At 42.7% G+C, this 27,732-nt stretch overlaps 2 protein-coding genes across 2 annotated transcripts; one reads left to right on the forward strand and one right to left on the reverse strand.

Moving 5' to 3' along the window:
- Positions 1–11,644: 11,644 nt before the first annotated feature.
- LOC114909722 (guanylate-binding protein 1-like) lies at positions 11,645–14,473 on the forward strand. Its single transcript, XM_029249531.1, has 5 exons — positions 11,645–11,852; positions 11,961–12,088; positions 13,654–13,763; positions 14,140–14,344; positions 14,441–14,473. Exons 1-5 carry the CDS (start codon positions 11,681–11,683, stop codon positions 14,471–14,473), a joined length of 648 nt encoding a protein of 215 aa, XP_029105364.1. The 5' UTR covers positions 11,645–11,680.
- Positions 14,474–20,187: 5,714 nt separating this feature from the next.
- LOC114909734 (urokinase plasminogen activator surface receptor-like) lies at positions 20,188–22,865 on the reverse strand. The gene is made up of 5 exons (XM_029249539.1): positions 22,478–22,865; positions 21,871–21,990; positions 21,334–21,480; positions 20,925–21,035; positions 20,188–20,581 (listed from the first exon to the last, which is right to left on the reverse strand). The coding sequence occupies exons 1-5, from the start codon at positions 22,524–22,526 to the stop codon at positions 20,373–20,375; spliced, it is 636 nt and encodes a 211-aa protein (XP_029105372.1). The 5' UTR covers positions 22,527–22,865; the 3' UTR covers positions 20,188–20,372.
- Positions 22,866–27,732: the final 4,867 nt, after the last annotated feature.

The raw sequence follows: 27,732 nt of genomic DNA on the forward strand, positions 1-27,732 counted from the left end.
CTGTGGGTGATTATCTATCATTGCAAGTCACCTGGGATAATGTCTACTATGCAGTATTTAGTTGCTTTGAAAGAAATGTATTGTAAATCATCAAATGATCAGATTCATTTGGGTTAGGATATGAATTCAACTATACAAAGATTCTTTTAATACCCTGCTTCAATTTACAAAGTGTTTCCTAGGAACAAACTTGGATTTTGCACCCATTCTTGCAGCTACAAGCAGTCCCCAGTCACCTGAAACATGTATTCAGACTTTTGGAGGAGTTCCTCTCTAGGAGGGGGAGAGTTTGCATGTTTTACCCCATGTTTGTATTTCCACCCTTGCACAGAATGCAGCACTGGCACTTACAAACCACTTCTGTTCCTCCCTTGCCTTAGAAATGACAATAGACACCAATAGTAGAAGTGCCAGCCAGTTGAATCCTAGCTCCCAGACATTTAAATGCTAGTTCATATTTTTCATTTAACACTTCTCCAAAGTGACTTCCAGTGAACTCTATGTAGTGTCATCAGCTCACGCACCATATTCACCAAGGTGACTTGCACTACTTACAATGCATCACTCATCCCTATATGAGTGGAACACATTCCCTCTGTCACTTGCACACTGTGTGAACCTGAACAGCATGTCTTCAGACTGGGAGGAAACCCATGCAGACATTGGGAGAACATACAAATTCCACACAGCAGGGATCAAACCCATGTTCTCACTCCACCCATGTTCTGTGAGACAGCAGTGCTGCTCACTGTGCCACCTGGCATAAATGCCTATTAGTTTTGGGTTTTAGGAATGCATTAACTTAGTTGACAATTGTAATTGTCTTCAAGTCATGAGGATTCCTGTTATAAAGGCATTCCCAGGAATGCATTAGCTTTTTAAAATTGGGAGAGACTGTCTACAGTGGTGTGAGCAGGCCTAAGATTAATTGCATCACATGTCTTACTATGTTAGGTCAACTGGTGACTTTCAAGATGTCAGGCAGTGCTTTCAGAAATTACTTGCAGCTTATCAAGGTAGTTTTGGACATACTTTTATAGTTTGCATTTTTGAATCCAAAGAACTTATTTACATTACAGGGCAGTAGGTAGGGCAGTGGTTTAGTGCCTTCTTCCTGTTGAAGGATGGGGGGGGGGGGGGGGTTAAATTCCACCTTTTGCTACCCTATCTTTGAGTGGTGTTGATCTTAAATTAATCAAAAAAATAGCCAGCTGTGTAAATGTAAGCACCAGTAAAACAAGTGAATTTTAATATTTTTCAAAAATCATTGTTTCCATGACAGTGATTTTAGTTATGTGGATGTCTAAAACCCCTTGGAAATGAAAGCTATACAGCTGCCAGAGTACTGCCATAATGAAAACAGTTCCTATACCAAGAGTTTGTAAAGCAGGGGGGTTCTTTTTTAAGATGGGGATGCATTCGGGACTTCATGGACAGGCCCAAATATTTCCACTCTCCAAACAGTGTCAAGCAATAATAAAATGGTAAGCTCTTAAAGAAGGAAGGAAATAAATTAAGACTAAATTGGAGTAGAAAGTTTACTAAACTGCAGTGCACAGGGGGGTACACAAATGAACCAAAATATAGCTCTACATTTAGTGTTTGCAACACAAATGAGGCTGTTTCACTGTCAAATGCAATCACTATTACCTAAGTATTTGTTTACAAGACAGTCACTATCTCCTTTTAAAAACTAGGAATTTTGACTACACAACCACATTTAGTGACATGCATGTCAGATATTGAGTTGCTGTTAAAATTTGCATATTACAACCAAGTTAGCATTTAATACTAAGTTTGACATGAGGGGACTCCTGAAATTTCAGCTTTAAAAGCAAATAAAATGATCATCATGTAACAGGGCAGTGATAAGTAATTTAAATATATTTCTATAGGTGGGGTGTGGTGGTGCAGTGGGTTGGACCAGGTCCTCCTCCCTGGTGGGTCTGGGGTTCGAGTCCTGCTTGAGGTCGTCGAAAGCACGTTGGGCTTCTTGGGTCCACGGTAGTCGGGGTGTCTTGGTGGCAGTCAGGGCTGTTAACGGGGCAGCAATGGTGCTAAAGTTTCTAATGAATCGGCAATAAAAGTTAGCAAAGCGCTGGAGAGTGTTAGTGGGATAAGGCCATTTTAGGATGGCCTGTCCCTTCCGGGGATCCATAGCTATGCCATCGCTGGAGAGTATGAAGCCAAGGAAGGAGACCCGTTTCTGATGAAACTCGCACTTCTCTAGCTTCGCAAACAAGCGATGCTGGAGCAACCTCTGCAGCACTCTCCTGACCAGTTGGATGTGGGATCACAGGGATGCGGAGTAGATCAAGATGTTGTCTAAGTAGACAAGGACCCCGTTCTGCACCAGGTCCCCTAGGACATGGTTGACGAATGCCTGGAAGACGCTGGGTGCATTTGCGAGCCCAAAAGGCATGACTCGATACTCGAAATGCCCCATGGTAGTGCTGAAAGCCATCTTCCACTTATCCCTATAAGATTATACACACTGCACAGATCTAGTTTAGTGAACCATTGGGCATGACAGACTTGTTTTAAGGCTACAGTGATCAAGGGCATGGGGTGCAGATACTTTATTATGTTTAAGCCTTGGTAGTCTATACAGGGATGGAGCCCCCCCATTTTTTTTTTTTTTTTTTTTTTTTTGCAATAAAAAACCCGGCAGATGCAGGTGAAGTGGAAGGATGTATTATACCAGATGCAAGGGCTTCAGAAATGTACTGCTGTAAAGCCTGGAGTTCAGGGCGTGACAAGGGATAGATTCGGCTGCGCGGTGGTGTGGTACCTGGAAGGAGGTCGATGAGGCGGGAGCTCTGCTGCCCACGTCTGACTGAACACTCCTGCCAGGTCGAGATATTCCGGAGGGACGAGAGTCTGTTGCATACGTCGTTTAGAGGGGTGATCCAGGAAGCAAAGTCGGTAGGGATGCAAGGAGTCGCTAAACTGGGAAGCCATGTAGGTAGATGGGAACTGGGCTCGGAACGGGGAAACCGGGCAAGGAGCGGGGCAGTCATGCAGGTGTCTCGCGAGAACTAAGGCGAACAAGGTTCCGTGTCAAACTTGGTTCTGGCGTTGCCTTTTATGACCCCGTCCTGACTGGTTCCCAGGTGCGGCTTGTGTCGGTAGTGCTGACGTGGCAATACAATGGCTTTTTTCTTCACACTCATTTTGTTAACAGGTATTTTATTCACAATCTAACATGTTTCACTGTGCAAAGCAGGTAGACCCTATGATTCTTCCATCACTAAAACTACTGTACATTCTTCCTGCTTACATTCACAATCTTGGTCAATCACATTCTGGTAAACTGCAGTTAAAATAGATTCAATACCAGCTTTTAGAAATGAACTCTGTAAGCATGCACATATTATTCAAATCATAAAACCTTTGATATGAATACCCTTACATAAAGTTTCTCTTGTGGTTTTCCAAGTCAAACTTTGAAGGTGACATGAATGGTCCAAAAGCTATTCATTCACCTATAGAATTCATGGTAGAGTAAAAATAATTTGGATAATGTGATAGAATTCAGTAATTTTTCATGCAAATATTATACATGTTAAAATCTGTATACTGAATGATTTTAAAGTACCTCTGTAAAACTTAGTCCTTCATAAAATACAACTTACTTTGGTTCATTTTTTATTTCAGGTGATATTTTTTAATCTGGGAGATGATTATGTATTTCTTTTCCATTAAGAGATAATGGTAAAGCAGCCCAACCTCCCAATTAATCCAGAGGCAAAATTTACTTTTCTTAAATCTGAGAGCACCTCAACTTTATGACTAAATAATTATGTGGTTCTATTCCAAGGGTTCAGAGGACAACGTAACCCCATCCCAGATCTGAGCAAGATGGTGGAACCCAGTAAGACACAAAACACACCACTACAAAGGTGATGTGTTTGTGCCTACTGTCAAAGATAATTTTATCATTCATGCTGATATTAGATTTTTCAAATGACCAGGCCTCTTAGTGCTTAGTGATGATGATGATGTGGCAGAACTGGTAGTTTTAATGTGGAATGTTGTGCAGTTTGACAGCCAGTGAAGAGAGGCTGGGGTACACACACTATCGAGGGAGCACAGAGAAGAGAGCAACCACACCTGACCCTTGCCATCAACATACAGCCACATAACCCAAAAGGCACATGCGAACATAGCATACACAGTAACATTGCTAACTGGCACATCAGGCACTAAGGCTGTTAGACCCCAAGAAGCTACAGAACTACAATTTCCTGATTTGTCCAGTCTATCCTCTCCCTTCATTTATAGCTCTGGCAACAGCAGTAGGTTGACCTGTTCATGTGTGCCCACATCTCTCCAATTCATAGTAAATATCTTGCTCAAGGGTACCATAGCAGGAGGTTAGGCAAGGGATGGGTGCATTCATTCACCAGGTCTGTGTCCAGCCTAAATAACATGCCTCAGAAGCTATGCCATAACTTGTATTGTATTTCCATTGGTTTATCACACTTATGATTTTACACTTTAAGTCATAAGGGGAAAATTTTGCAAAGTCTCAGAAAACAAATAATGGCATGACAGTTTGGCACTGTACAGTAAGTCTGCTGTTTGTCTTACCCCCCATGTTTGTATTTGATGTGAAAGTTTACCACTAGCAGGTTGGGCCGCGGTCCTGCTCTCCAGTGGGTCTGGGGTTCGAGTCCCACTTGGGGTGCCTTACGACAGACTGGCGTCCTGTCCTGGGTGTGTCCCCTCCAGCCTTCCGCCCTGAGTTGCCGGGTTAGGCTCCGGTTTCCCGCAACCCCGTTTGGGACAAGCGGTTCTGAAGTGTGTGTGTGTGTGTGTGTGTGTGTGTTTTTACCACTAGCGTCTCCAAAATGATTGTCAGAATTTGAGACAAAACTCTTCTGTCTTGACATTGTCTTTCTGAAAGAGTGCAAATGATGGCGCATTTAATTCGTATATGTAGAGCTCCGAGGTTTCTTGAGCACCTGCAGTACTTGTTAGATCTGTTTAGAAATGCGACTAACACCTGACCACTTGGTCAGGGACTTCAGAGAACTAAATATTATGCAATGTGACAACACAAATTTGCAAAGTGCTATCTGACAAAGCTCTAACTGATTTTGTGTACTGTATTTTCATCAGCTGTCTAGCCAAAAGCGCACATTAGCCTACTGCACTGACCTCCAAGATGCTTTTCTTTGTAACCACAGAATTTATTGCAATCCTTATCTTCTGCCTTTCCAAATCTCCATTTTTACCTGAAGTATGGTTGCACATCTGGCTGGAGTTATTCAGGATTATATTACTGCACTCTTAATATTGAGCATAATATTTCCAAACATACCATTTATTATTAATGTGTTAATTCTTGAACAAATTGAATATATTTATATCATGCCTGAGGGACAGTGGTGTGGAGTGGCAGGGTACAGTATGGCATGGCAGATTTGGCCTGTGCCTGGTGTATGGTGGGTCGAGGGTTCGAGCCCTGCTTGGAGTGTCTTGCAATGGACTGGTGTCCTGTCCAGGGTGTGTCCCCCTGCCCTGTGTTACTGGGTAGGCTCCAGCTTGCTGCAGTCTGCTTGGGACAAGCAGTTGTAGACAATGCCGATCATGCCAGGTGTATCTTAATCTGGATCTTTCTACAGCACGGCCAAATCTTTTTTGTCTCAGATTCCTTTGTGCTCCCACAAGCCAATACCCAAAGCATAAGCACATGCCTGTTTGTCCACACTGGTTCACAATGCCAGTAGCAAATTTGCCACCACCTACCGTTTTTTTCAGTCTTATCCACAAAAGCGATGCCCTACAGAAACGCAACAATTTGTACATGCCTGTGGATAGACATACAGACTCATAACAAGCATAGGCACATTTTTGCACTCTGGAACATAGTTCTTCAAATCAGAGCTTGAACCACCCAGAAACAAAAGTAGAGTGAAAAGTTCAATTTTTTTTCCTGGAATTATAGGGAGGAAAGATTCTGTGCTAATTTGCATAGCCTTCAGAAAAGATTGCATGGCCATTGGAACCCATGCTAGTTACAAAATATAAAACTGATAAAAATTTACTAAATGGAAAATATTCAAAGGTTTTGACCATGCATTTAATAATTTTATATACATTTTAGCCTTTAATGAAACACATTCCTGTTCCACCACAAGACAAATGCAGTACAATTACATGGAATACAATATCTGATTCTTTCACTTAGTCTTCCAAAAGGAAAGCTGCATTAAGAGGAACTACTACTGATGTAATAAAGGATTTCATTCTTCTAATTAGATCCTTTAAAAGACATGCTGTTACGTCCTCCAACTACAACTGAAGGATACTCTCAAAACTAATCCACAAATTAAAACATTGTTCAAGTAAAAGCTTGTTACTCCAGTACAAGTCATCCTATTATATTCACTCCTGAAATCCAGCAAAGAACTGTAAGAGAAATGAGTAATACTTTATTTTTTGGACAGATGAAGGGGTTTGTTTTCCTGATCAGTATGTGAATGTCTCATGGATATTATCTACAAAAGCTGTATGCTCCTGCAAGTACTTCCTTTTTTTCTTCATGACATGACTAGACCCTGAAAGAATACTTCCTGCTTCAATGTTGTGACTGCGGACATGATGACCACATCACTTGCCTATAGGAAAACGTGAGCAAGCAGCACTGATTTTATAAGCAAATAGTGATGACCACACTAATAACATTTCATGTGTGTGTTTCTTGGCTGGTTGAGAGAGGCTTCTAGCTTTTTCTTATGCTCTGCTTTATAACACTATCCCACTGTACTAAACTTGTTCCTGTGTCCAGGTACAACTGGGACAGGTGCTTCCAAAGATCAAAGAATTAAACTAATTTTTAAAGTGTAACTATGTCTTTCACCACAGACTTCTCAACCCCATCCTGGCTCCAAGCTGCATAGTGGAACCTTGCCAGATCCAAAACAAGGAACTATGAAAATTTTAAGCAAGACACAATATCTTATCACAATTTTAATTCAAACATGTCAGTATTACTTTTTACAGCTACACAATGCAGATTGGGAGACTGCCAAAGAATTTTTTAAAATTAGTTAATTCATGACTTTATTATTCATATTTTTATGAAAAAGCAATATAAATCTCATTTTTTTGATCTTACCAGTTTTTCTCTGTGAGGATGGGGTGGGAAAGCTGGCAGCAGGTGGGACACTGCTGAGACTTGGCTGCGCAGTTTGGCAATGATTGAGGAGAAGCTGGGATGCCCCCTGTACCCAGGAAGCAGAGAGAAGAGTGGGACCACACCTGACCCTGGTGACCAAAGCAGAACCATGTTATATACATAGGGGACATAACCCACTGAGCACATGCAAAAATATACTTACCACACACGGAAGTGTTGTTACACTGTTAGCCACTTCCAGGCCCCCAGACAACAGAACTTTTCTGACCTGCTCTTGTTAAGCCATCCTCTGCCTCCGTCTCTAGCACCGGCAGCAGAAACAAGTTGACTTCTGTTTCCAAGTAATCCCTTCCCAGGCCAGGGAAGATGTTAGTCGAGCATTGATAACGTGCCTGAAAACATATGTTGTATCATACCTACAGTGAACACTGCAATTCACTGAAGCACTTCACAACCTTGCTCATAACGTGAAGAACTCCTACAGGGCCGAGTCAAACACAGGACAATGTTGAGTCTGGGAATAGCTTTCTGCCTCACCTTTGTATGTTAGGTGAGAGTGAGCCATTAGTTTGTCTACCACGAAGTGCATTTTCTTCAGGTTTTGTTGACAACTCCATCTTTGCTGTGTTCTGCAGGAACACTGGAAAAACACAAGGTGAACACAGCAAGTTTGTACATGCATCCTTCCGTGTTTTCAGAGCTGCCAGTTCTGAGCTTGAACACAACCTTAAAATTGTACGATGCTATACAGAAATACAAATAAGAACAGAATGGATTTCAAAGAAAAAAACTGCCTGGATGTTGCACATAATGTGTCATATGATGTAGTTTCAGCTGTCACCTGGCAGTCCACTGGTTCTCATATCTTTTTCCCTGCCGTTTCAGTTCTTTTCAGCATAATTATGAATTCTGCTAAGTTGGTAGCACAGTGGGGGGGGGGGGGGGGCAGGTCCTGCTCTCTGGTGGGTCTGGAGTTTGAGTCTGTTTGGGGTGCCTTGTGACGGACTGACATCCCATCCTGGGTGTGTTCCCTCTCCCTCTAGCCTTGCGCCCTGTGTTGCTGGGTTAGGCTCTGGTTTGCCACGACCACACTTGGGACAAGCTGTTTCACTCAGTGTGCGTGTAAAATCATTAAGATCATTTCCACAACTGTCTACAAACTGCGTACCTTACCCTTTCTGCTGGGAGCTTTGCTAAGGTGATTGGGGTCTTCTGCAAGACAGGCCCCAGTGGCTCCTCACTGGCATCCTGTTGACAAAGTGAAAAGTTGGTCTATTCCATTGCTTAGCAAATACAACAGGAACTTACGAGCGGGCACCCATCAACAAAGAACCAAATACAGGCTTGCCTTACATAAACAACACACATTACAAGAATTCAGACTTATGAGTACATGTAATTTGTAGGAAGGAAAAGGTAAGTTCTGTCCTTTGCTAAGGGAGGGTAAAAAAAAATGTCATTTGCTATTTTCTTACTAAATGCATGCATTTGGGGGGGCACGATGGCACAGTGGGTTGGACCGAGTCCTGCTTGGGGTGCCTTGCGATGGACTGGCATCCTGTCCTTTGTGTGTCCCTTCCCCCTCCAGCCTTTCACCCTGTGTCGCGACCTCATGTGGGACAAGCAGTTGCAGACGGTGTGTGTGTGTGCGTGCGTGCGTCTGCATGTATTTGGGTGCGAATAACCCCAAGAACATGGAGAACATGCAAACTCCATACACCATGAGCTGGATTCAAACCGATGCATGAACAAGCGTAAAGCAGGTGGCACGATGGCACAGTGAGTAGCGCTGTTGTCTCACAGAGCCCCAATGGTGCGAGAGGACATGAGTTCAGTCTCTGCTCAGTCTGTGTGGAGTTTGCATGTTCTCCCCGTGTCCGTGTGGGTTTCCTCGGGGTGCTCCGATTTCCTCCCACAGTCCAAAGACATGCTGCTCAGGTCCCCCATAGTGTGTGTGTGAGTGACAGAGAGAGTGTGTGTGTTCCACTGATGTATGGATGAGTGACCCAGTGTAAGTAGTGTATCTAGCAGTGTAAGTCACCTTGGTGAATAAGGTGTGTGGGCTGATAACACTACACAGAGTAGTTGCTTTGGAGAAAAGTGTTGCCACGCCCACATCCTTGAGCCGACGCGGAACACCGGGGGCGCGGCGCAGACTGGGGCATAAAAGGCTGCGTCAGACCAGGAGCTGATGCAGAACCTTGTTCAGCCTTGTTGTTAGCGACCTCCTAGCCTCTTGCTCTACTCCTTCCTGATCCGTCCCCTGCTTCTACTTTCCTGTACCTCCTTATGATCATCGACCGCTTGCCTGTGTATCGACCTTGCCTTTTGGATTCTCCCTGTAACAGCGTTCGCACCTCGAAGACCGATTGCCTGTCCTTTGACCATCTCTCTTGAATTTCCCTGAATAAGCCCCGAATCCCGTTCTGCACTTGGGTCTGCCGCTTCCTTTCGGAACAATCCATGACAAGTGTCTGCTAAATAAATAAACAAACGTAAATGTATGTAATCTAACTGTGAGGCACCACTGACAATTACTATAAACACCTAATAAAAACAAAGATTTCAAGCTAAAATATGAGCACTGCTGATGCCATGCATGACAAAACATGAGCAGCCCCCCATCCCCACATGTGCTGTGGCTTCTCAGTCGTCTAAATGTTGACACCTACAAGCATCCCTCTAAAATCCTTGTGATTTTTTATCACAGTGTAAAACCTTCATCTCTCACAAGTCCTGAAAGAAAGCTTTAATGACAGTGCTAAAAATTTTCCTTACCTATACGTGTAAAACTTCAAGTGACAAATCACACAGCACTCTACTGAAAGACAGTATTATTTCACGACTTTTCCGTGATTTCAGTGAGTACACATTAATAATAACAATTTAATAATATAATAATTTCTGAGATGTACATCGCTTTGGAGAAAAGCATCTACTAAATGAAGTGTAAATGTAAATAACACAAGACAATTTATTAGTTCGACAGAAAGAGGGGTTGCAAAGTGTTACAAGTGATTAAATGATCGATTACAAGAATTCCATCTTATGCAGTGTAACAGTGATGATGATGATAATAATAATGATGATAATTTTTATTCTATATAGCCAAAGCAAGCATGAAGAGAATATCATCTAAACAATACACACTCTATGTATCCAGCTAGGCACCAAGCCACTGAGCACGTGGACGTTAAAGATGACTCTGAAGTCGGTGTTGGGAGTACTACTAATATACTACTGGGCTGTTTTTCACTATTGCTCCGTGAGTGCAGTGCTATGTGTTAACACGCACCCTCCGCTCCCGAGGCACATATTCCCGCTCCCTGCCCGGCCCAGACAGGTTCTGTCCAGGGGGGCCCGGCTCTCGATTCTGGCGTCGCCTCCTCCTCCGTCCCGGGCCGTACATGCCAGGCTGACTGTGGCCGGACTCGGACATCTCTCCAGTGTGCACTAAACGAATATGAACATGAACATGTTGTATGTGTATAATTTACTGACTCAGTCTCCACAACATGTTTGGAAAATTGCCGCTGGCATTGAATTTCAGCTTAGTAAGAAGCAACATCTTTTATTAATGTAATTTTATTTCTACTATCGGAACTGCTGAAGCATAAAGTACCTATCAACACACACACACACACACAAAACGGAGCGTCTCTGAAATATTGGCAATAGATCTTCAAAAAAATACGAGTATATGTATATACATATATATATATGTAAAAATCTATGGACCGTGTAAATAATTTAATAGCCCTCCATTGTGTCATGTTTTGGATGCGCCAAGTACTTTCAGTTTCACTAAGACATGATATTAGTTTACATTTATTTCTTAAGCAGACACATTTTTCTCCATTTTCCCCATTACATCAACACGACAGCTTTTTTACTAAATTACTTGGCAGTGATTTATATCAGCTATTACTGGATTTTGAAGAACTTTAACATCTGCTGCTGTTAAATAAGAAACATTCTTCCTTCCACATCTCAGTTAAAATGGTGGAAACTGAGCTTCAGAAAAAGTCCTAAATCCAAGTGAAAGGAAAAGGACAGCTTATTTTAATCTAGGCCTATCTTAAGCAATTAAAAATATATGCAATGTACAATTTAAGTCAAACCACCTTATGGCTCATGTCATTGAACAAAGAGGAACTTTTCTTAATTTTGGGGTTCAGTGATAGGAAGTGGATAGTGTAATTTATAGAGTAAGAGCGGGTGGAATGTAGGTCAAGTGGTAGTTTTTGTCTTGCGGAATAAAGACTGGTGGACAAACTTGATGACTTGGACTAGACTGTATTAGTGTGTCCTGCTATGCAATTCTAAAATCCACATTTAGTGGTTAAATGACAAAACTTGGAAGGGGTGTGGGAAATGTTTTATACTGAGGAAATAAGAATTTATCCAAAGGTCTTCCAAATGATAGTCCATCACATCATCTATTGCATTGTTCCCTTGATTCTTAAAAATAAAGATGCCATTTTATGGTTCAGTCACTGCAGGTCAAGATAGCGGGCGCCAATAGTGACAGTCATGGAGTCCCCAGTGTGTCTGATTGAAAACATTGATGGGACCCTCAGAGTGGTTCAAGAAGCGACAGAGTATCTCATGAGGATCAATCAGCCAGTGGTGGTTGTGGCAGTGGTAGGACTGTACCGCACTGGCAAGTCTTACCTTATGAACAAGCTGGCTGTCAAGAGGAAAGGTGGGACTGATTTCCACTCGTAAAACTATGAACATGGGTATACCCATGCCTTTTCTTGTTCTACAGTGATTATTCCTCTGTTCTGAAGAGTCTCTTTGTTCCCAGCAGGATTTGCCCTGGGAGCCACCGTACAGTCCAAGACCAAAGGCATCTGGATGTGGTGTGTGCCTCACCCAGTGAAAGAGGGCCACACTCTGGTGCTGTTGGACACTGAGGGACTAGGAGATGTGGAGAAGGTGAGGAACTGATCATAATATATTTTTTAGTAAACATTAAATCAAAAATAAAAATAAGTTAGTAATCTATACATGTCAGACTACACACAACCAGTTTCTGCTCGAAATCTCCAAGAAACACTTTTCTGACACATGGGCAGTCGTGAAATACCGAACAAAAGAAATAAAAACAAAAGCACAGAAGCTACAAAAATAATAGGGGGGGAGTATTGATTACAAATCCACCTACATGCATGTCACATTTAAGATGAAGGACACTTATCAGTGTGTCAGCTGTGAAAGAGGTCTGACAAACAACACCTTTTTGTAGTCTTTCGTCATCTTGCGAGAATAATACGTTCCATTTGTAAATTGACTTCTCATCAGTCTAGGACATTACCATTCGTTTCAATGGTTAAATATGATACATTCCGTAGCCTCAAAGCTGACACCTATTTATACTAATGGAGCCATGTTACAGTATCAGGAAACAAGTGGCTTTAGCAAACAAGGGGCAGTGGAGGTTCAGAACATAATGTAGCATCAGCCAAAGTGTAACTGTAAAGATCACATGGTGTCACTAATCTCTGTACTCAGTAACATGGTGGCAATAACTGTACAAGTTTCAAAATTAATGGGTGGCTGATTACTGTTTGAATTTTGCCAGGGAAGCAATGATGAAAACGATGACTGTCTATTTCAAATGAGGAAATGTCGCAGTAGAAAAACGGAAGGCAGATGTCACGCACTTCCCAAAATCTAGGCAGGGCTGTCATTTGGAAATTTCTTGAACTTCTGATAAATTTATAAAACCCATTCTGAAGCAAACACATGAGAATTGGAGGTCCAAGCAGGAGAACAAAGCAGTATGGTGTAATGAGTTGTATTCTACACTTGCAGAGATCAGGACAAGTTAGTTTTTGGATTGAAACCAGAGAGTTTCTTAATGCCACAACATCTGTTGCAAACTTCCTATATATAGTTTGTCTTCTGTATTTGTTTGTGTGTCCATCCTATGGGAATCTGTGTATGTCAAAGAGTTTATCTTTGTATAAGTGCAAACATTGTTTCTTTACTGCGTTTTCATACCAAAGCAACAGTGGCTCCATACATGCACTTCAGGTGGTTCAGAATTTATTTCTCATGAATACCAGCATGAAGTTGCATACCTTCCATGTCACGGCAAGTTGCCAAATGTGAATATCGTTGATCATTTGGACAAGGTGTTGAAAATCTGCCTTTCACATAGACCTTCAACACCTCAGTTTCTTTATAAACTAGAGTCTTTGCTTGACCAGTGCTGCAGTATCCACCTGCAAGTAGTTCAACACTTTCAAGACACTGTTCCAAGAAGAAATGAAACAGTTTTGAATTCAAAGTATTACCAAAATTTAACTTGCATATTTTTCTATATTTTGTATTTGCAACCAGTGTTTTTGGTGTCATTTAAGAACTTTGTTTTTTATTCTTTTACATTGTCATCTGCATGTTTCCAGGGAACACCAAAAGATGAACAGACTGGACTCTAACTGTAATTAATAAAATTTAAATTTATTTAACCTGGTGATGTGGGCTAACTTCTTCAGGGTGACCAGAAGAATGATGCCTGGATTTTCTCTCTTGCCATCTTGCTGAGCAGCACTCTTGTGTACAACAGTCGAGGCACTATAGACAACCAAGCTGTGGAAAACCTCCAGTATCCTTTTGTTGAGTTATAGTACAATAAAATGTGTGCTCAACTCAAAGAAGGGTTGGCTGATGACAGCTGTATCCATCCCAGACAAGCTTACTTCAAAAAAACTGCCTTTATAGGTCACTAGTCACAGTTTCTGGTTGTAGTTTGTGTAAAAGGGCTTTAAAGAATGTGGGATTTGCTCATTGTGATGTAATAATTTACTTTGATCCTTTGCGTTAAAACGCTGAAATAGAACAAGAGTGGGTGATACTGTTTAGCGCTATGTGTGGAACAACATACTGTGTTTTGAGTCACAACCAGGAAGCGTGAAGACATTTTAGTGGCTGTAAGTTAAACCCAAAATCTCCAGCAGGCCATTGTTCCTCAACCTCTGCAGATACGTCACAGAGTTGACAGAACGGATTAAGGTCAAAGCCCCCAGTGCTTCATCTGCCGAGGATGATGATGCAGAAGACGCCCAGTTTGTTCAGTTCTTCCCCAGTTTTGTGTGGGCTGTGAGGGACTTCACTTTGCAACTACAGATAGATCGGAGGCAGGTGAATGAAGATCAGTATCTTGAACATGCACTGACTCTTAAAAAGGTAAGAATCATGCTACACGTGATTATATATCAGTGATGTTAGTGCTAAACTAGTCCAATGGGTTGTGTTTTATTCTGTCTCTTTTTCTTAATAAAGACAGACAATCCCAGTTCTAAAGTAACTGTTTAATAAACTTCAAACACTGCACTTACAAACTCAGATTGCGTGGGCTAGCTTTCTCCTGGTGCACACTCTAAAAGTGGCACCTGCTGCAACAGCATATATAAGAATAGTTCCTATTGTTACATCCTTTCTCATTTTTTTTTTTTTTTTTTTCTTTTTCCTAAGTAACAACACTCGAAAACTTTACTGGGTATTCTTAACTATATCACAAACATACATTTTTGTTTCTTTTCCCCCCACAATAATTAACATTATCCAAAATATCACCGTACATAGTCTAAGTACTGAGGTGCCTTTACAACTCGACCAGCTCTCGTGACAACAGTCGACTATGCGTCCATCCGCATGGCTCCCTGGATCTGTTTGGCTATGGATGTAGTGACCGTTGGTGTGCTGACTGGAACATCCGTATGTTCAGTACCATCCGAACTGACAGCATCTGTGCTCATAGTCACTGTAGGGTTTGCATCATGAGCCTTTCTGAGGTGCCTGCGGTTTCTCCTGATAACACTTCCAGAGTCTAACTGAACTCTATATGACCTTGCGTCGAGTGGCTGCACCACGGTGCCCGTCCGCCAGGTGGTATGAGGCTCAAATGGTTGTATTCTCACTGCGTCACCTTGTCGTAATATGTCCATGTCCTTAGCTGATTTGTTAAAGTAGGTCTGTTGTCGATGTTGGTTGGCCTTCAACTCTCCCAGTGAACATTGAACTTTCGGTTGTAGAAGACTCTCTTTTGTAGGTAACAATGTTCTAGTCCGACGGCTAAGCAGTCTCTTGGCTGGGCTAGCTGATAGTCCTTGCGTCAGCGTGTTTCTGTGGTCCAGAATGGCTAAATAAGGATCCTGTTTTGTCTCCTGTGCTTTAAACAGCAGTCTCTTGGCCGTTTTCACAGCTGATTCCGCCTTGCTGTTGCTCTGCGGATAGCCCGGTGATGAAGTCTTATGTTGATATTCCCAGCGAAGACTGAATTTCTGAAATTCCTGGGATGTGAACTGTGGGCCGTTATCTGAAATGGCAATGTCTGGGATGCCCTGTCGCGCAAAATGAGCCTTCAGCTTCCTGATCACAGTAGCCGCTTTGGTGTCAGGCAAAAAATCTAGTTCCCAGAAATTTGAGTAGTAATCTACTGTAATAAGGTAATCCTTATTATCAAAGGTAAACAAATCGATGCCTACCTTGGCCCATGGCCTGTTTGGCATTTCGTGTGGCTTCAACGTTTCCTTCTGTTGGTTACAGTCCACCGACCGGCAGGTGTCACATTTTTGTATATACGTCTTGATTTGGTCATTCATTCTCTGCCAATAGACACACTCTCTGGCCCTCCTGAGGGATCCTTCCACACCTAAATGAGATGAATGGATGCGCTGGGTTATCTCTTTCCTTAGTACATCCGGAATGACAACCCCTTCGCCCCTGAAGACAATTCCATCCTGGTAACTCAATTCCTCCTGAAACAGGAAATAATGTCTGATCTCATTTGGCGTGTCTGCCTTTTCCTTTGGCCATCCATGTTGAATGGTTTTGATCAGTGTCTGTAATGTTCTGTCCTCTTTCGTGGCGAAACGGATCCTGCCAAGTCCATCCTCTGAGAATGGGAGATGCTGTACCATGTTGACCGTCTCTATCTCAGTTTCTACAGATCCAGCGGGCGGACTCTCAGTCAAGTAGGCTCTGCTCAGAGGGTCTGCTAACACCATATCTCGGCCTGGAACATAGACGATGTCCACATCATACTTCTGAATTCTTAACATCATTCTTTGAAGTCTTTTTGGAGCGCTGAGCAGTGGCTTTCGCATTATGTTCTCTAACGGTTTGTGATCACTTTGTACAGTTACTCTCCGTCCATACGTGTATTGATGAAACTTTTCCATACTGAAAACTAGAGCCAAGAATTCTTTCTCTATTTGGGCGTAACCCCGTTCTGTTTGTGTTAATGCTCTGCTTGCGAATGCTACTGGCATACCTCCCTGCAGGAGAGCCGCACCAAGACCTGTGTCAGAGGCATCACACTGGATTGTAAGTTCCTCATCTGGGTTGTAGTATTTCAGCACTGATGCGTTTGCGATGATTTCTTTTATTTTGCTTAGTGCCTCTTCGTGCCGTGCTGTCCAACACCATTCTCTGTCTTTGTGGGTCAATTGTCTCAGAACCTCGCAATGGTCTGAAAGGTATGCACAAAACCTCGAAAGGTAATTCACCATCCCCAACAGTCTCTGGATGCCTTTCACACCTGTTGGTTTAGGCATGTGTGTTATGGCTTGAACCTTGTCTGGATCTATCTTCAGGCCATCCGATGTCAAGAGGTGTCCAATGCTGGAGACTTCCTTTTGTCGCAGTTTGAATTTGTCAATGTTAAGTTTAATGCCTTTCGCCCTGCATCGTGTCAGACATGCTTTCAATTTCTCATCGTGGTCTCGCTCTGCTGTTTCCGGGGTCTCTCCCTGTCTCGTAATAAGCACATCATCAGCTATAATGTATATGCCTGGCAAACCCTCCAATGCAAGTGTCAGCTTTCTTTGAAAGATCTCAGGAGCTGGGCTTATGCCTATCGACATCCTGAGCCATCTGTACCTTCCAAAAGGAGTAGCGAAAGTGGTGAGATAGCTGGACTCCTCCTCCAGCTTGACATGCCAAAACCCACTTTTGACATCACATACAGTGAACACTCTGGCTTTGGATAGGTCAGGGAGTATGTCCTCAATGGTTGGTAGAGGAAAATGGCTGCGTTTTAAAGCTTTGTTCAAAGGTCTTGGATCAATGCATACTCTCAGTTTACAGTTGGGTTTCTGTACCACTACCATATTGCTGATCCAATCTGTACTCCTGTCCACTGGCGCAATGATTCCTCTCTGTTGAAGATCTTGCAGTTCTTCCTTCAGCGGTTTCATCATGGCTACTGGTACTCTTCTTTTTGGAAGTTGTACAGGTTTCACTGTGCTGTCAATCTCAATTTTGTAATCTCCTTCCAGGCAGCCATTACCTGTGAATACATCAGCATACGCTGTCTTTATTTGTTGCACTGACAGTGGGCTGCCAATGGGTTCCTCAGTGGTGACTATGCTGTCTATTGCTAAGATGTTCTCATAATGTACTTCAATTAGTTTCATGGCTTCACTCGCCCTCTTGCCCAACAGCGGAACAATACAGTTCTTATCCACCACCTGGAATTCCAGTCTATACAATTTCTGGTTTCTTGGATTTCTCAGTTTCAGCTTGCATTTTGCAATTGGTCTCACTTTGCTTTGGTTGTACATTACTAGCACAGTCCCTGTATCTTCTAGTTCTGTGTCTGGACTCAGCAGATTGATAGGAATTACGTTACAGCTAGCACCGCAGTCAATCTGAAATTTCACAAGTTCTTTTCCTACAAGCATGCCTGCAAACAGCCATGTTTTCTTTCTTCCGTCTGTCTCTCGTTTGTTTACGGTCTGTGTGTCCACTGCACTGACGGCGAGAATGTCCTCATATCCATCACTGAGGTGAGTCTCTGAAACACTGTGTACAGCTTTCTTCTTCCTCTGGTCTAACTGAGATTTACATTTGGCTGCAAAGTGGTTGCCCTTTCCACACTTTTTACATTTCTTCCCAAAAGCTGGGCATTTAGTTTTATTCCTTTCGTGCACTTTCCCGCAGAATTTGCATGAAATTGTATCGCTGGTTTCCTCCTGACCAGGACGCGTAGGACGTGCTGCTCCCCTCACTGCGTGCACTTCTTCCACCGCCGCCCCCGCAGTGGTTATACTGTTCTCTCTGGACAGTTCTGCTGCTCTGCACATTTGTACGCACGTCTCTAATGTCAGGTTTTTCTCGCGAAGCAATCTCTCTCTCAGTGCTGCGGCGTTAATCCCACAAACAATCCTGTCCCTTATGAGCAAGTTTTTAATTTCTCCGAAATTGCAGGTTTTAGCGAGAGTTTTCAACTCCGTGACGTAATTCTCAATTGATTGTCCAACTCGCTGGTTTCTCGTAAAGAATCGATAACGTTCAACAGTCTCGTTTATACTGAGAATACAGTGTTCATCCAATTTTTCTATAATGCTCTGTACCGTTCGCGCGGCTGTGTCACCCATCAGAGTGTCCAGCAGTTCCCGGCCGCTCCCGCCTATGACAGACATGAAAGGGTCTAGAGAAGCCGTGGAGAATGTTATGCTGCCTGTAACATCGTTCAGCATGACCGGTTTGGTGGTGGGTCAGTGATGGTCTGGGGAGGCATATCCATGGAGGGACACACAGACCTCTGCAGGCTAGACAATGGCACCCTGACTGCCATTAGGTATCGGAATGAAATCCTTGGACCCATTGTCAGACCCTATGCTGGTGCAGTGGGTCCTGGGTTCCTCCTGGTGCACGACAATGCCCCGTCTCATGTGGCGAGAGTATGCAGGCAGTTCCTGGAGGATGAAGGAATTGATACCATTGAATGGCCCCCACGCTCGCCTCACCTAAATCCAATAGAACATCTCTGGGACATTATGTTTCGGTCCATCCGACGCCGCCAGGTTGCACCTCAGACTGTCCAGGAGCTCAGTGATGCCCTGTTCCAGATCTGGGAGGGAATACCCCAGGACACCATCCGTCGTTTCATTAGGAGCATGCCCCGACGTTGTCAGGCATGCATACAAGCACGTGGGGGCCATACAAACTACTGAGTACCATTTTGAGTTGCTGCAATGAAATTTCAGCAAAATGGACTAGCCTGCCGCATCATTTTTTCACTTTGATTTTCGGGGTGTCCTTGAATTCAGCCCTCTGTAGGTTGATAATTTTCATTTCCATCAAACGATGTGGCATCCTTTCGTTCCTAACACATTACCCAGTCCATATCAGTATAGACATCCAGCATGATTTTTTTTCCCCATTGAGATCTGATGTGTTTTCAAAGTGTTCCTTTAATTTTTTTGAGTAGTGGTATATTCAATTTACAGTGGTCCCCCCTTATCCGCAGTTTCAGTTACCTGCAGTCCAGAAATGTTAAATGGAAAATTCCTGAAATAAATTCATAAGTTTTAAATTGCATGTCATTCCGAGTAGCATGATGAAATCTTGCGCTGTTTTGCCCGGGACGTGAATCATCCATTTGCACAGCGTATCCACGCTGTATACGCTACCCTCCTGTTAGTTACTTAGTAACATCTCGATTAATACATCGATTGTCACAATATCACAGTGCTTGTGTTCAAGTAACCTTTTTCTTATTTATTAAAAGAAATTTTTTAAAAAAAGTATAAATGGGAGGCATGGTGATGCGGCAAGTTCTGCCGGTGTGTATCTAGCAGTGTAAGTCACCTTGGTGTGTGGACTGAAGTCGCTTTGGAGAAAAGCATCTGCTAAATAAAGCAATGTAAATGTAAATGCCCTCTTTGTGAGTCTGGGGTTTGAGCCTCGCTTGCGATGCCTGTTCGCTGTGACCCCACTAGGGACAAGCGGTTGTCGACGATGGATGGATGGTGGGTGTACTTATATCCATGCTTTCAGGCATCCGTTGGGAGACTTGGAACATATCCCCGGCAGATTATGGGGGGCCACTGTACTTCCCACTAGGATATTAGACAAACAACAATACCAAAATGACTTTTCAGGAGGGAAATTTTATTCCACTTAACTCTGAAAAATAGTAAGCAGCCAACAACAAATATTTTGTCAAAACTTGAAACAACCTGAAAATCTGCATTTAAGATAAAATATACGAGCAGTAAAAAAAAAGGAAGTATACCGTATTGTGACAGCTACAAAAAAAGTAGAATTTTCCCATATAGACCAAATAAAATATAAGAATATATAGAAATTCAAAGCTGTTTTGCAATGACATGACCTGTACTTTGTAACAGTGTTGAACATAGGAGATTTGTATGCGTTATGTGTATGGAAAAATACCAGTGACCAGATTTCAGTGGAAACACTGTCACTGGATGAGGACAGTAGAGACCAGAGGCACTAGCAGGAGGAGGATGCTCTGCATGGTGCGCCGAGCATCATTGCACAGGTTTCCTTCACAGCAGTTCATGCTGACACCAACGCCTAGGCCAAGTTGTGCTGACAAGTCACCGGCAGCAGCACAAATATTTGAGGACACACAGCCTTTCATGGTCACCACCCCACCCTGTGCAGAAACTGAAAAAGAAAATGAATAGAGGGACTTGAAAAACAGTGTTTTTTTTTTTTTCCTATGAAATAGTTGAAATATGCTTCAATGCCTTTTTTACTATTAAAGAAATAACTTCCTATTATAAAAGTCTTACAGTTTTAGTGAGGTTTTCAGGGGTAATTGCTGTTCAGTGTACTGAGAGGTGGAAGAAGTGTGGAAAATAGAACCAGTAATTTTCATTCATGTGAATCATTTGTTTTTATCAGAATTCATTATCAAATTTGGTTTTAGTTCTAGCTACTATATCACTGCATATTTCTCCCCATTTGGTATGCATCAAACTGAAGTTGTCAGGCAGACGATTCCTACCAGTGGTCTTGAGGCAACTATTTTCATCTCCAACACAGTTAAGAATTGATGTGCAGTCATTGCCATTACAGGTGAAGCACCGCTTTCCATTTGGGGCATTTTTTGACCATGCTGTAATATAAAACAGTAGAAACAAGTAATTTACGAATAGCAAAAGGACAACACAGACAACTGTTTCTGTTGAAAGGCAGATACCACATAATACCACAGTGGGTTGATTGCTATACATCTCTGTGATCTATGCCACCTTTTAGAGTCTGACTGCAAGTTTTGCTTTGAATGCTGGTGTGAAATTGAGGGAACACTATTGTACTCTTGCACTATTTTATTTCTATGTAGACACGATTAAACTACATATGTGACAGGTGAGATTAAATATATGCAGGTAACGTCGATATTTGCATAATACCAGGGATGTTTTGAGAGTTGCAAAGGCCAGTGTTACAGCACTCAGTGTTCACTGCTGTCCTGGTGACTCCAAAATTGATGGAACCAGAGGTACATTCTTGAGGTTTTGCACAGGACTTTGCTGATGCTTCAGTCAACACAGAATTTCCTGGAAACCAAATGTACAGGTTATTGCAGCTGCACTTCAACTACATTGAACAAGGCAAAATAAGATGTACTTGCACTAATATTTTTACCTGAAGAAAAGATGTAAAAAATGAATCAAGTAATAGCATAATTAGTTTCATATCACGTAATATTATTTACAGTTACCAGAATAAAAGCATAAGAATTTACCTTAAAATCTGATGGCTTTATACGATTTCTTAACTGTTTGTTTTGTAATCTAGGTAGTATACTTGTAAGCATTTCAAAGATATAATTTAACACCAATTTATGCACAACTGCCAGTATTACTGGGAGATCAAAACAATTTTAGTAGCTTTCATTTTTCATATGTTACAGTAACCTCACAGACAGTACCAAAATTCATTCTCACCTATATACACAGTCGTAGTCATACTTCCACATTTGGTTTCATCAGACGGACAAGTTTTGGTGGTCTCTGTGCATTTTCCATTTGAGCCAGGTATACATTCGTAGCAATTAAGTGGATAACCTAAAAATATATTTTCGTATCATTAGTCAAAATTATAGCACAAGAACACAATGAACCATATATTCAACATAAGAGAAAAATAAAAGTTACAGTGTGCAGCAGTGGAGACTGCTTTAAAATTATAATTACTGGATTGTAGCAGTAATCCTGTTTATGCACATTTTGGTGCCGTTATACACACTCTGCATTGTGGCTACCCTGGTGTTGAGGTTTCTGTTCTACAGCAGAGGCACAACAATTGCAATTAGATGTATCTAATGACTTAACGGCATTTGGATAAAGATATGATACTTCAGTGTTACAAAAATAACCACAATGATCGGAGTAATATCAGCAAGCGGAGGTTTATGTTTCATGTGAATAAGCCTAAAGAGAAATATCTGAAGTTTACACAGTGTGAAAGAACAAGCAGTTAAAAATCCAGCCACCATCTGAATGTTTAAGAACAAGGAGGATGTGTTCAGCAAACTCTACTTTAGTACTGTACCTTTAGAGAAGGCTGCACAAGTGAGGATGACCTGGAGGAGAAGTTTCATCTTCAGTTCTTTGTGGTGCACAAGTGTGTGAGTCGTTTTATTTCACTTTTTTATACCCATCCGAGAAGTGACGCAGAAGAGAAGGGGTGCGTTTCCTGATAAACGAAACTGAATTTATGATATCCTATCCTTATGATATCCTGTATCCTGATCCTGTGTTGATGGGGATAAAGAAAAGGTTGCATTCCTGTAACTGAAACCTTTGGTTTATGCCAATAAAATATGCACTAAAATAGTAAAGTAAGATGAGCCAGTTTTTACTTATCTTTTCCTCTTGGCAAGGACAAATGAGAAAGAAGTAAATGAAAACATCTACTTATTGTAGCGTCCGGATGGGAATCCGACACGGACGCGGGTTGCTATTACGTCCGAACACGGAGGAAACGTAGAATGACCTCACGTGCAGGGTGATGTTAAAAGTGCACTGTGCGTATTGTAAGACACTCGGTGGAAGTGAAACAGGAAACACATGGTGTTTGAACTACGGCGAACAGTGAAACGCTACTCTGTGAGTATGACCGCAATCCCGAGACGTGACGAAATACCGGACTGGTACACTGGACCAGGACTGGAGCACAAGAAGCAGGAAGTGACAGGACGGGCACTCGGGAGTGGAACATGAACAGCTAGGAAACAGACTGAGGGAACAAGAGACTACTAATCGCCAAGAGGACACAATGGAACCGCTGATTAAGAATCCTCAATTGGTTCTGCTCCGCTGGCTCCTTTTATACCTCCGTGTCCTATGAGACTGTGAGGTGATACGTGAGTGTTACCTAGCAGCACTGAGTGGCGCCGCCGCTGACCAGGAAGGGCAGTGACCCCAAGGGACACACACACACACACACATTTTCAGAACCGCTTCTCCCATATGGGGTCGCTGGGAACCGGAGCCTAACCCGGCAACTCAGGGCGTAAGGCCGGAGGGGGAGGGGACACACCCAGGACGGGACGCCAGTCCGTCGCAAGACACCCCAAACGGGACTCGAACCCCAGACCCACGGGAGTGCAGGACCTGGTCCAACCCACTGCGCCATCACAGAAAATATCTCTGTTATAAGCGAAAATCTCTGTGGACTTGAATCCAGAAGAGATAGTCCATGGTGTCATTGTTGACAAGAAAGCGTCACTCACACATCCAGAGATTTGGTATACACTGGCTGTTTTGCCTGGGTTTTATCTCATCCAACCATCAAGAGCTCTGTTGTAATAGGTCTTAAATGGACCATAAACACACTTGCCCAGAGGCTGCAAGCGATGTGAAGTATGGGTTGCAATTGTGAGCATGACAATATCTTATGTTTTTGCAGTATCTAGTGCTCTCAATGAAATGTGTGAAGGCCATGGAACTGGTCAGCAAGCTTCTTGATATGGCTTACAAGCTCCCTCTCTGTCTCCTCTGTGAAGACCCTCTTTGCTTCCGCTGTTCCGCTGTACCCTACAGTTTTTACTTCCTTCTTTTTAATGTACCTTTGCAAGGATGACCGGTCAATATTTCTGTCTTTTGCCACTGATCTGATGGATTTTCCACCCACGGCATCAGTGACTCATGGGTCATCAGTCATCAGTAAGAAATAAAGGAGCATATTGGCCTAATTTACCCATGTGTCAGGAGACTGAGAGAGAAATTAACCTAACATTAAGAGCACTTTTGGGACATTTCTTCAGTGCTGGGGAGGATTCAACAGTTCTGAAGCAGAGAGGGAGTTTGTTTCACCACAAACTATTATTGAGGTTCCTACTTTTCATTATTTAGAGTCCACTTTTAAATAAAGAGAAGTGAAAGATTTTTCATTTCAAATATATTAAGGTTTGTAGATGTCTGATAGTTGTTTAAATGCTGTCGAGTTAAGGTGGCTGTTAGCATGGTATTTTCCCAACACAGAAAAGCTCTGTATGTGTTTCCTCAAGTGGTATTTAAACAGTGCTTGAAATATAAAACTCACTTTCACTCTCTGGTCCCTTTCACTGTCTCACTCATGCACACACCCACTCGGCTTTCCCACACCACAGGCAATTTTTTTCATCACCAATTCACCTGAACAGCATGTCTTCTGCTTGTGGCAGGAAACCTACACAGACACGAGGACAAGCAAACTCCAAACAGACTAAGCAGATTCAAACATATGCCCAAACACTGTGTTACAAGCTGTGCCACTGTGACACCATATTATAAAACTGTGCCGAATATTATCAATGGATACTAGACAAGCGGATAAACTCAGTCCTTCCATTGATGTAATGCACTTTTTGTACTGTTTTCTGAAATGTACGTTGATTTGGGGACAAGCACCTGATAAATGAGTGGATGAAAATGTGACATTGAAGACAAGATATAATGTTTCAAATATAGTTACAAATATACTGATTAAATTTATAACTGGTGCTACAGTGTTTGCTTTCTCTCTCCTTCCTTACAGCATTTCACAATAGCTGAGCTTGAGATTGAGCCTGTTTTGTAATTTACATGATATATGATAGATCAGAGGTACTAAAAAAATTTTCCATTTGAGAAAATTCAGACACAAAATAGTCAGCGATGCAAATTAAAAATCTCGCCAAAAGTTCAATATACTCAAGACTAAGGCCTATGACCAGTAAGAAAAAAGAAGTACATGATATTTTCTCAAGGGGGTGCGGTGGCGCAGTGGGTTGGACCGGGTCCTGCTCTCCAGTGGGTCTGGGGTTCGAGTCCCGCTTGGGGTGCCTTGCAACAGACTGGCGTCCCGTCCTGGGTGTGTCCCCCTCTCTCCAGCCTTATGCCCTGAGTTGCCGGGTTAGGCTCCGTGACCCCGTATGGGACAAGCGGTTCTGAAAGTGTGTGTGTGTGATATCTTCTCTCAAGACTATAGAATAATGTAATAAGTAAAAGTACAATCATCCCATATATAAGTGATTTTAAATGAAGGTATAGACAATGTGAAGCAGTATACAATGATACAATTTGTACTTTTTAAACAATATCTAACATTGGAGAGGTGGAAATATTTTGCATATGGTTAAATGCCTGAAACAATTAACAAATTTAAATGTTTTTAAATATACACTTTCTGAACTGAATTCTGTTTGTGTAAGGGAACAAGATCCTGAATGTATGCAAATCACTGTGCGGCCTGGCCTGAACCCACACCGTTTTCACTCAAGGTGAGATGACTTACACTGCTAGATACACTACTTACAAGGGGTTACTCATCCATTCGTCAGTGAAACACACTCACTCCATGACACTTACACACTATGGGGGAACCTGAACAACATGTCTTTGGACTGTGGGAGGAAACCCACGCAGACACGGGGAGAACATGCAAACTCCACACAGACTGAGCAGCATCGAACCCACGTTCTCTCACACCACCCAGGCACTGTGAGACAGCAGCACTACTCGCTGTGCCACCGAAATATATGATTTATTGATTGAGAGGAGGGCATGGTGGCACAGCAGGTTTGGCCAGGTCCTGCTCTGTGGTGGGTCTGGGATCCAAGTCCTGCTGGGGGTACCTTGCGATGGACTGGCGCCCCGTCCTGGGTGTGTCCCCTCCTCCTCCAGCTTTCAACCCTTTAGTTCCAGCATTCCATTTTGTTTGGTGAACAATCCTGTTTGTCATTTGCCCATCATTTCGCTGTTTTCTCTGAGTAATGTTACATTCTTCCTGTCTCAGCTCCATCTTTGATTCAATATCCATCTTCGAACCCGAAATTCAAAATGATTTTGTTATTATACCTATGTTGTCACTAACCCTTTTTCAGCCTCTTGAGTTCACAAATGACGAGACCGACTTCTGGGTTTTCCAATAACAACATTACATTTCATTAAAACACCAACAAAAAACATCTATCGCTCAACTCGTACACTCTACGAGGCAAACTCTTCTTCTCTGCTATATCACGTTTTTGCTAAAACAAAGAACGTTATTAACGTATGGCCATCTAGTGGCAGCTCTATAGGTTGCATTCCAAATTGTACAATTTTAACTCACCGCCAACCACACACACACATTTTCAGAACCACTTGTCCCATACGGGGTCGTGGGGAGCCGGAGCCTACCCGGCAACATAGGGCATAAGGCCGGAGGGGAAGAGGACACACCCAGGACAGGACGCCAGTCCGTCGCAAGGCACCCCAAGCGGGACCCGAACCCCAGACCCACCAGAGAGCAGGACTGTGGTCCAACCCACTGCGCCACCGCAACCCCATGATCACCACCAACCACTTATCAGCAATCACAAGTTGGCAACCAAAGACAAACACCTTTCCACACAACATCAAACAGCACCAACCCAAACAATGAAAGATACAACACGATATAGGCTTTCACATTTCTTTTTTCACTCACTGGCACTTTTGGTGGAACTGCTTGGAAAAGTGTGCCTGCTGTGTATATTATTTTGCCTGGTGAATATGTCACTTTCAGTGCATAACACACGCACACACTGGCTGAAACCTCTCATCCTGAGTGGGGTCACGGCAAACCAGACCTAACCCAGCAGCTCAGGGTGCAAGGCTGGAGGGGGAGGAGACACACCCTGGACAGGATGCTAGTCTGTTACAAGGCACCTCAAGCAGGACTCAAACCCCAGACCCATCAGAGAGCAGGACCTGGTCAAGCCCACTGCACCACTGTGTCCATTACAGCTTAATCATCATTTTCTCTATTCTCCATGAGCAGTCATTCAGTGGCTTTTGGAACAATACAGTTAAAAGTGACTGGTTGGTCTCTACACTATTTTCCTACCCTAACATAAAATGATGATTTTTCACAGGTGTAAGTCATTTTCCACCATTTAAAAAAAAATTTCTTAAAAAATCCACTCTGTGACACATCTGATGAAATCTTGCTTAGTAATCTGAGGACACGGGAGCATGAGAGATTGATCCCAAGGGCAGGTTTTATTGAAGAGAATCGGGGCAGTGGTTCCTGCGGCAAGGTGATAAAGAAAAGCCATTGTTGAGGTCCATGTTGAAGCTGAGTTGGTGGTCTTGATCCGTGGGGCAATTTCAAAATTTGCAGGAGCCACAGTGAGATTCTGCAGATGGCGTGGGTGGTGGATCTGGATTAATGCCTCCATTTGATTTGGTGCAGGTGTGCCTGCTTGAGCTGCTGGAAAGTGTTCTGGGGTGTGACACCTTAACATGAAAATTAAGCATTGGTTCTTCTGTCGGCTGTTTTTTCAGTTGATTTCATGCTGTCTCACGTTTATGGTTTCG

The sequence above is a fragment of the Scleropages formosus genome, unplaced genomic scaffold (genome assembly GCF_900964775.1).
Source record: "Scleropages formosus unplaced genomic scaffold, fSclFor1.1, whole genome shotgun sequence".
Lineage (NCBI taxonomy): Eukaryota > Metazoa > Chordata > Actinopteri > Osteoglossiformes > Osteoglossidae > Scleropages > Scleropages formosus.

Excerpts from the sequence above, each read along its gene's own strand:
- LOC114909722 (XM_029249531.1), top strand. The coding sequence starts at position 11,681 with ATGGAGTCCCCAGTGTGTCTGATTGAAAACATTGATGGGACCCTCAGA. Across the intron at positions 11,853-11,960 it reads GCTGGCTGTCAAGAGGAAAG|GATTTGCCCTGGGAGCCACC; the intron begins GTGGGACTGATT and ends TGTTCCCAGCAG. Across the intron at positions 14,345-14,440 it reads ATGCACTGACTCTTAAAAAG|ACAGACAATCCCAGTTCTAA; the intron begins GTAAGAATCATG and ends TTCTTAATAAAG.
- LOC114909734 (XM_029249539.1), bottom strand. The coding sequence starts at position 22,526 with ATGAAACTTCTCCTCCAGGTCATCCTCACTTGTGCAGCCTTCTCTAAA. Across the intron at positions 21,481-21,870 it reads GACTACGACTGTGTATATAG|GAAATTCTGTGTTGACTGAA; the intron begins GTGAGAATGAAT and ends TTTGGTTTCCAG. Across the intron at positions 20,582-20,924 it reads TAGTTGCCTCAAGACCACTG|TTTCTGCACAGGGTGGGGTG; the intron begins GTAGGAATCGTC and ends TTTCTTTTTCAG.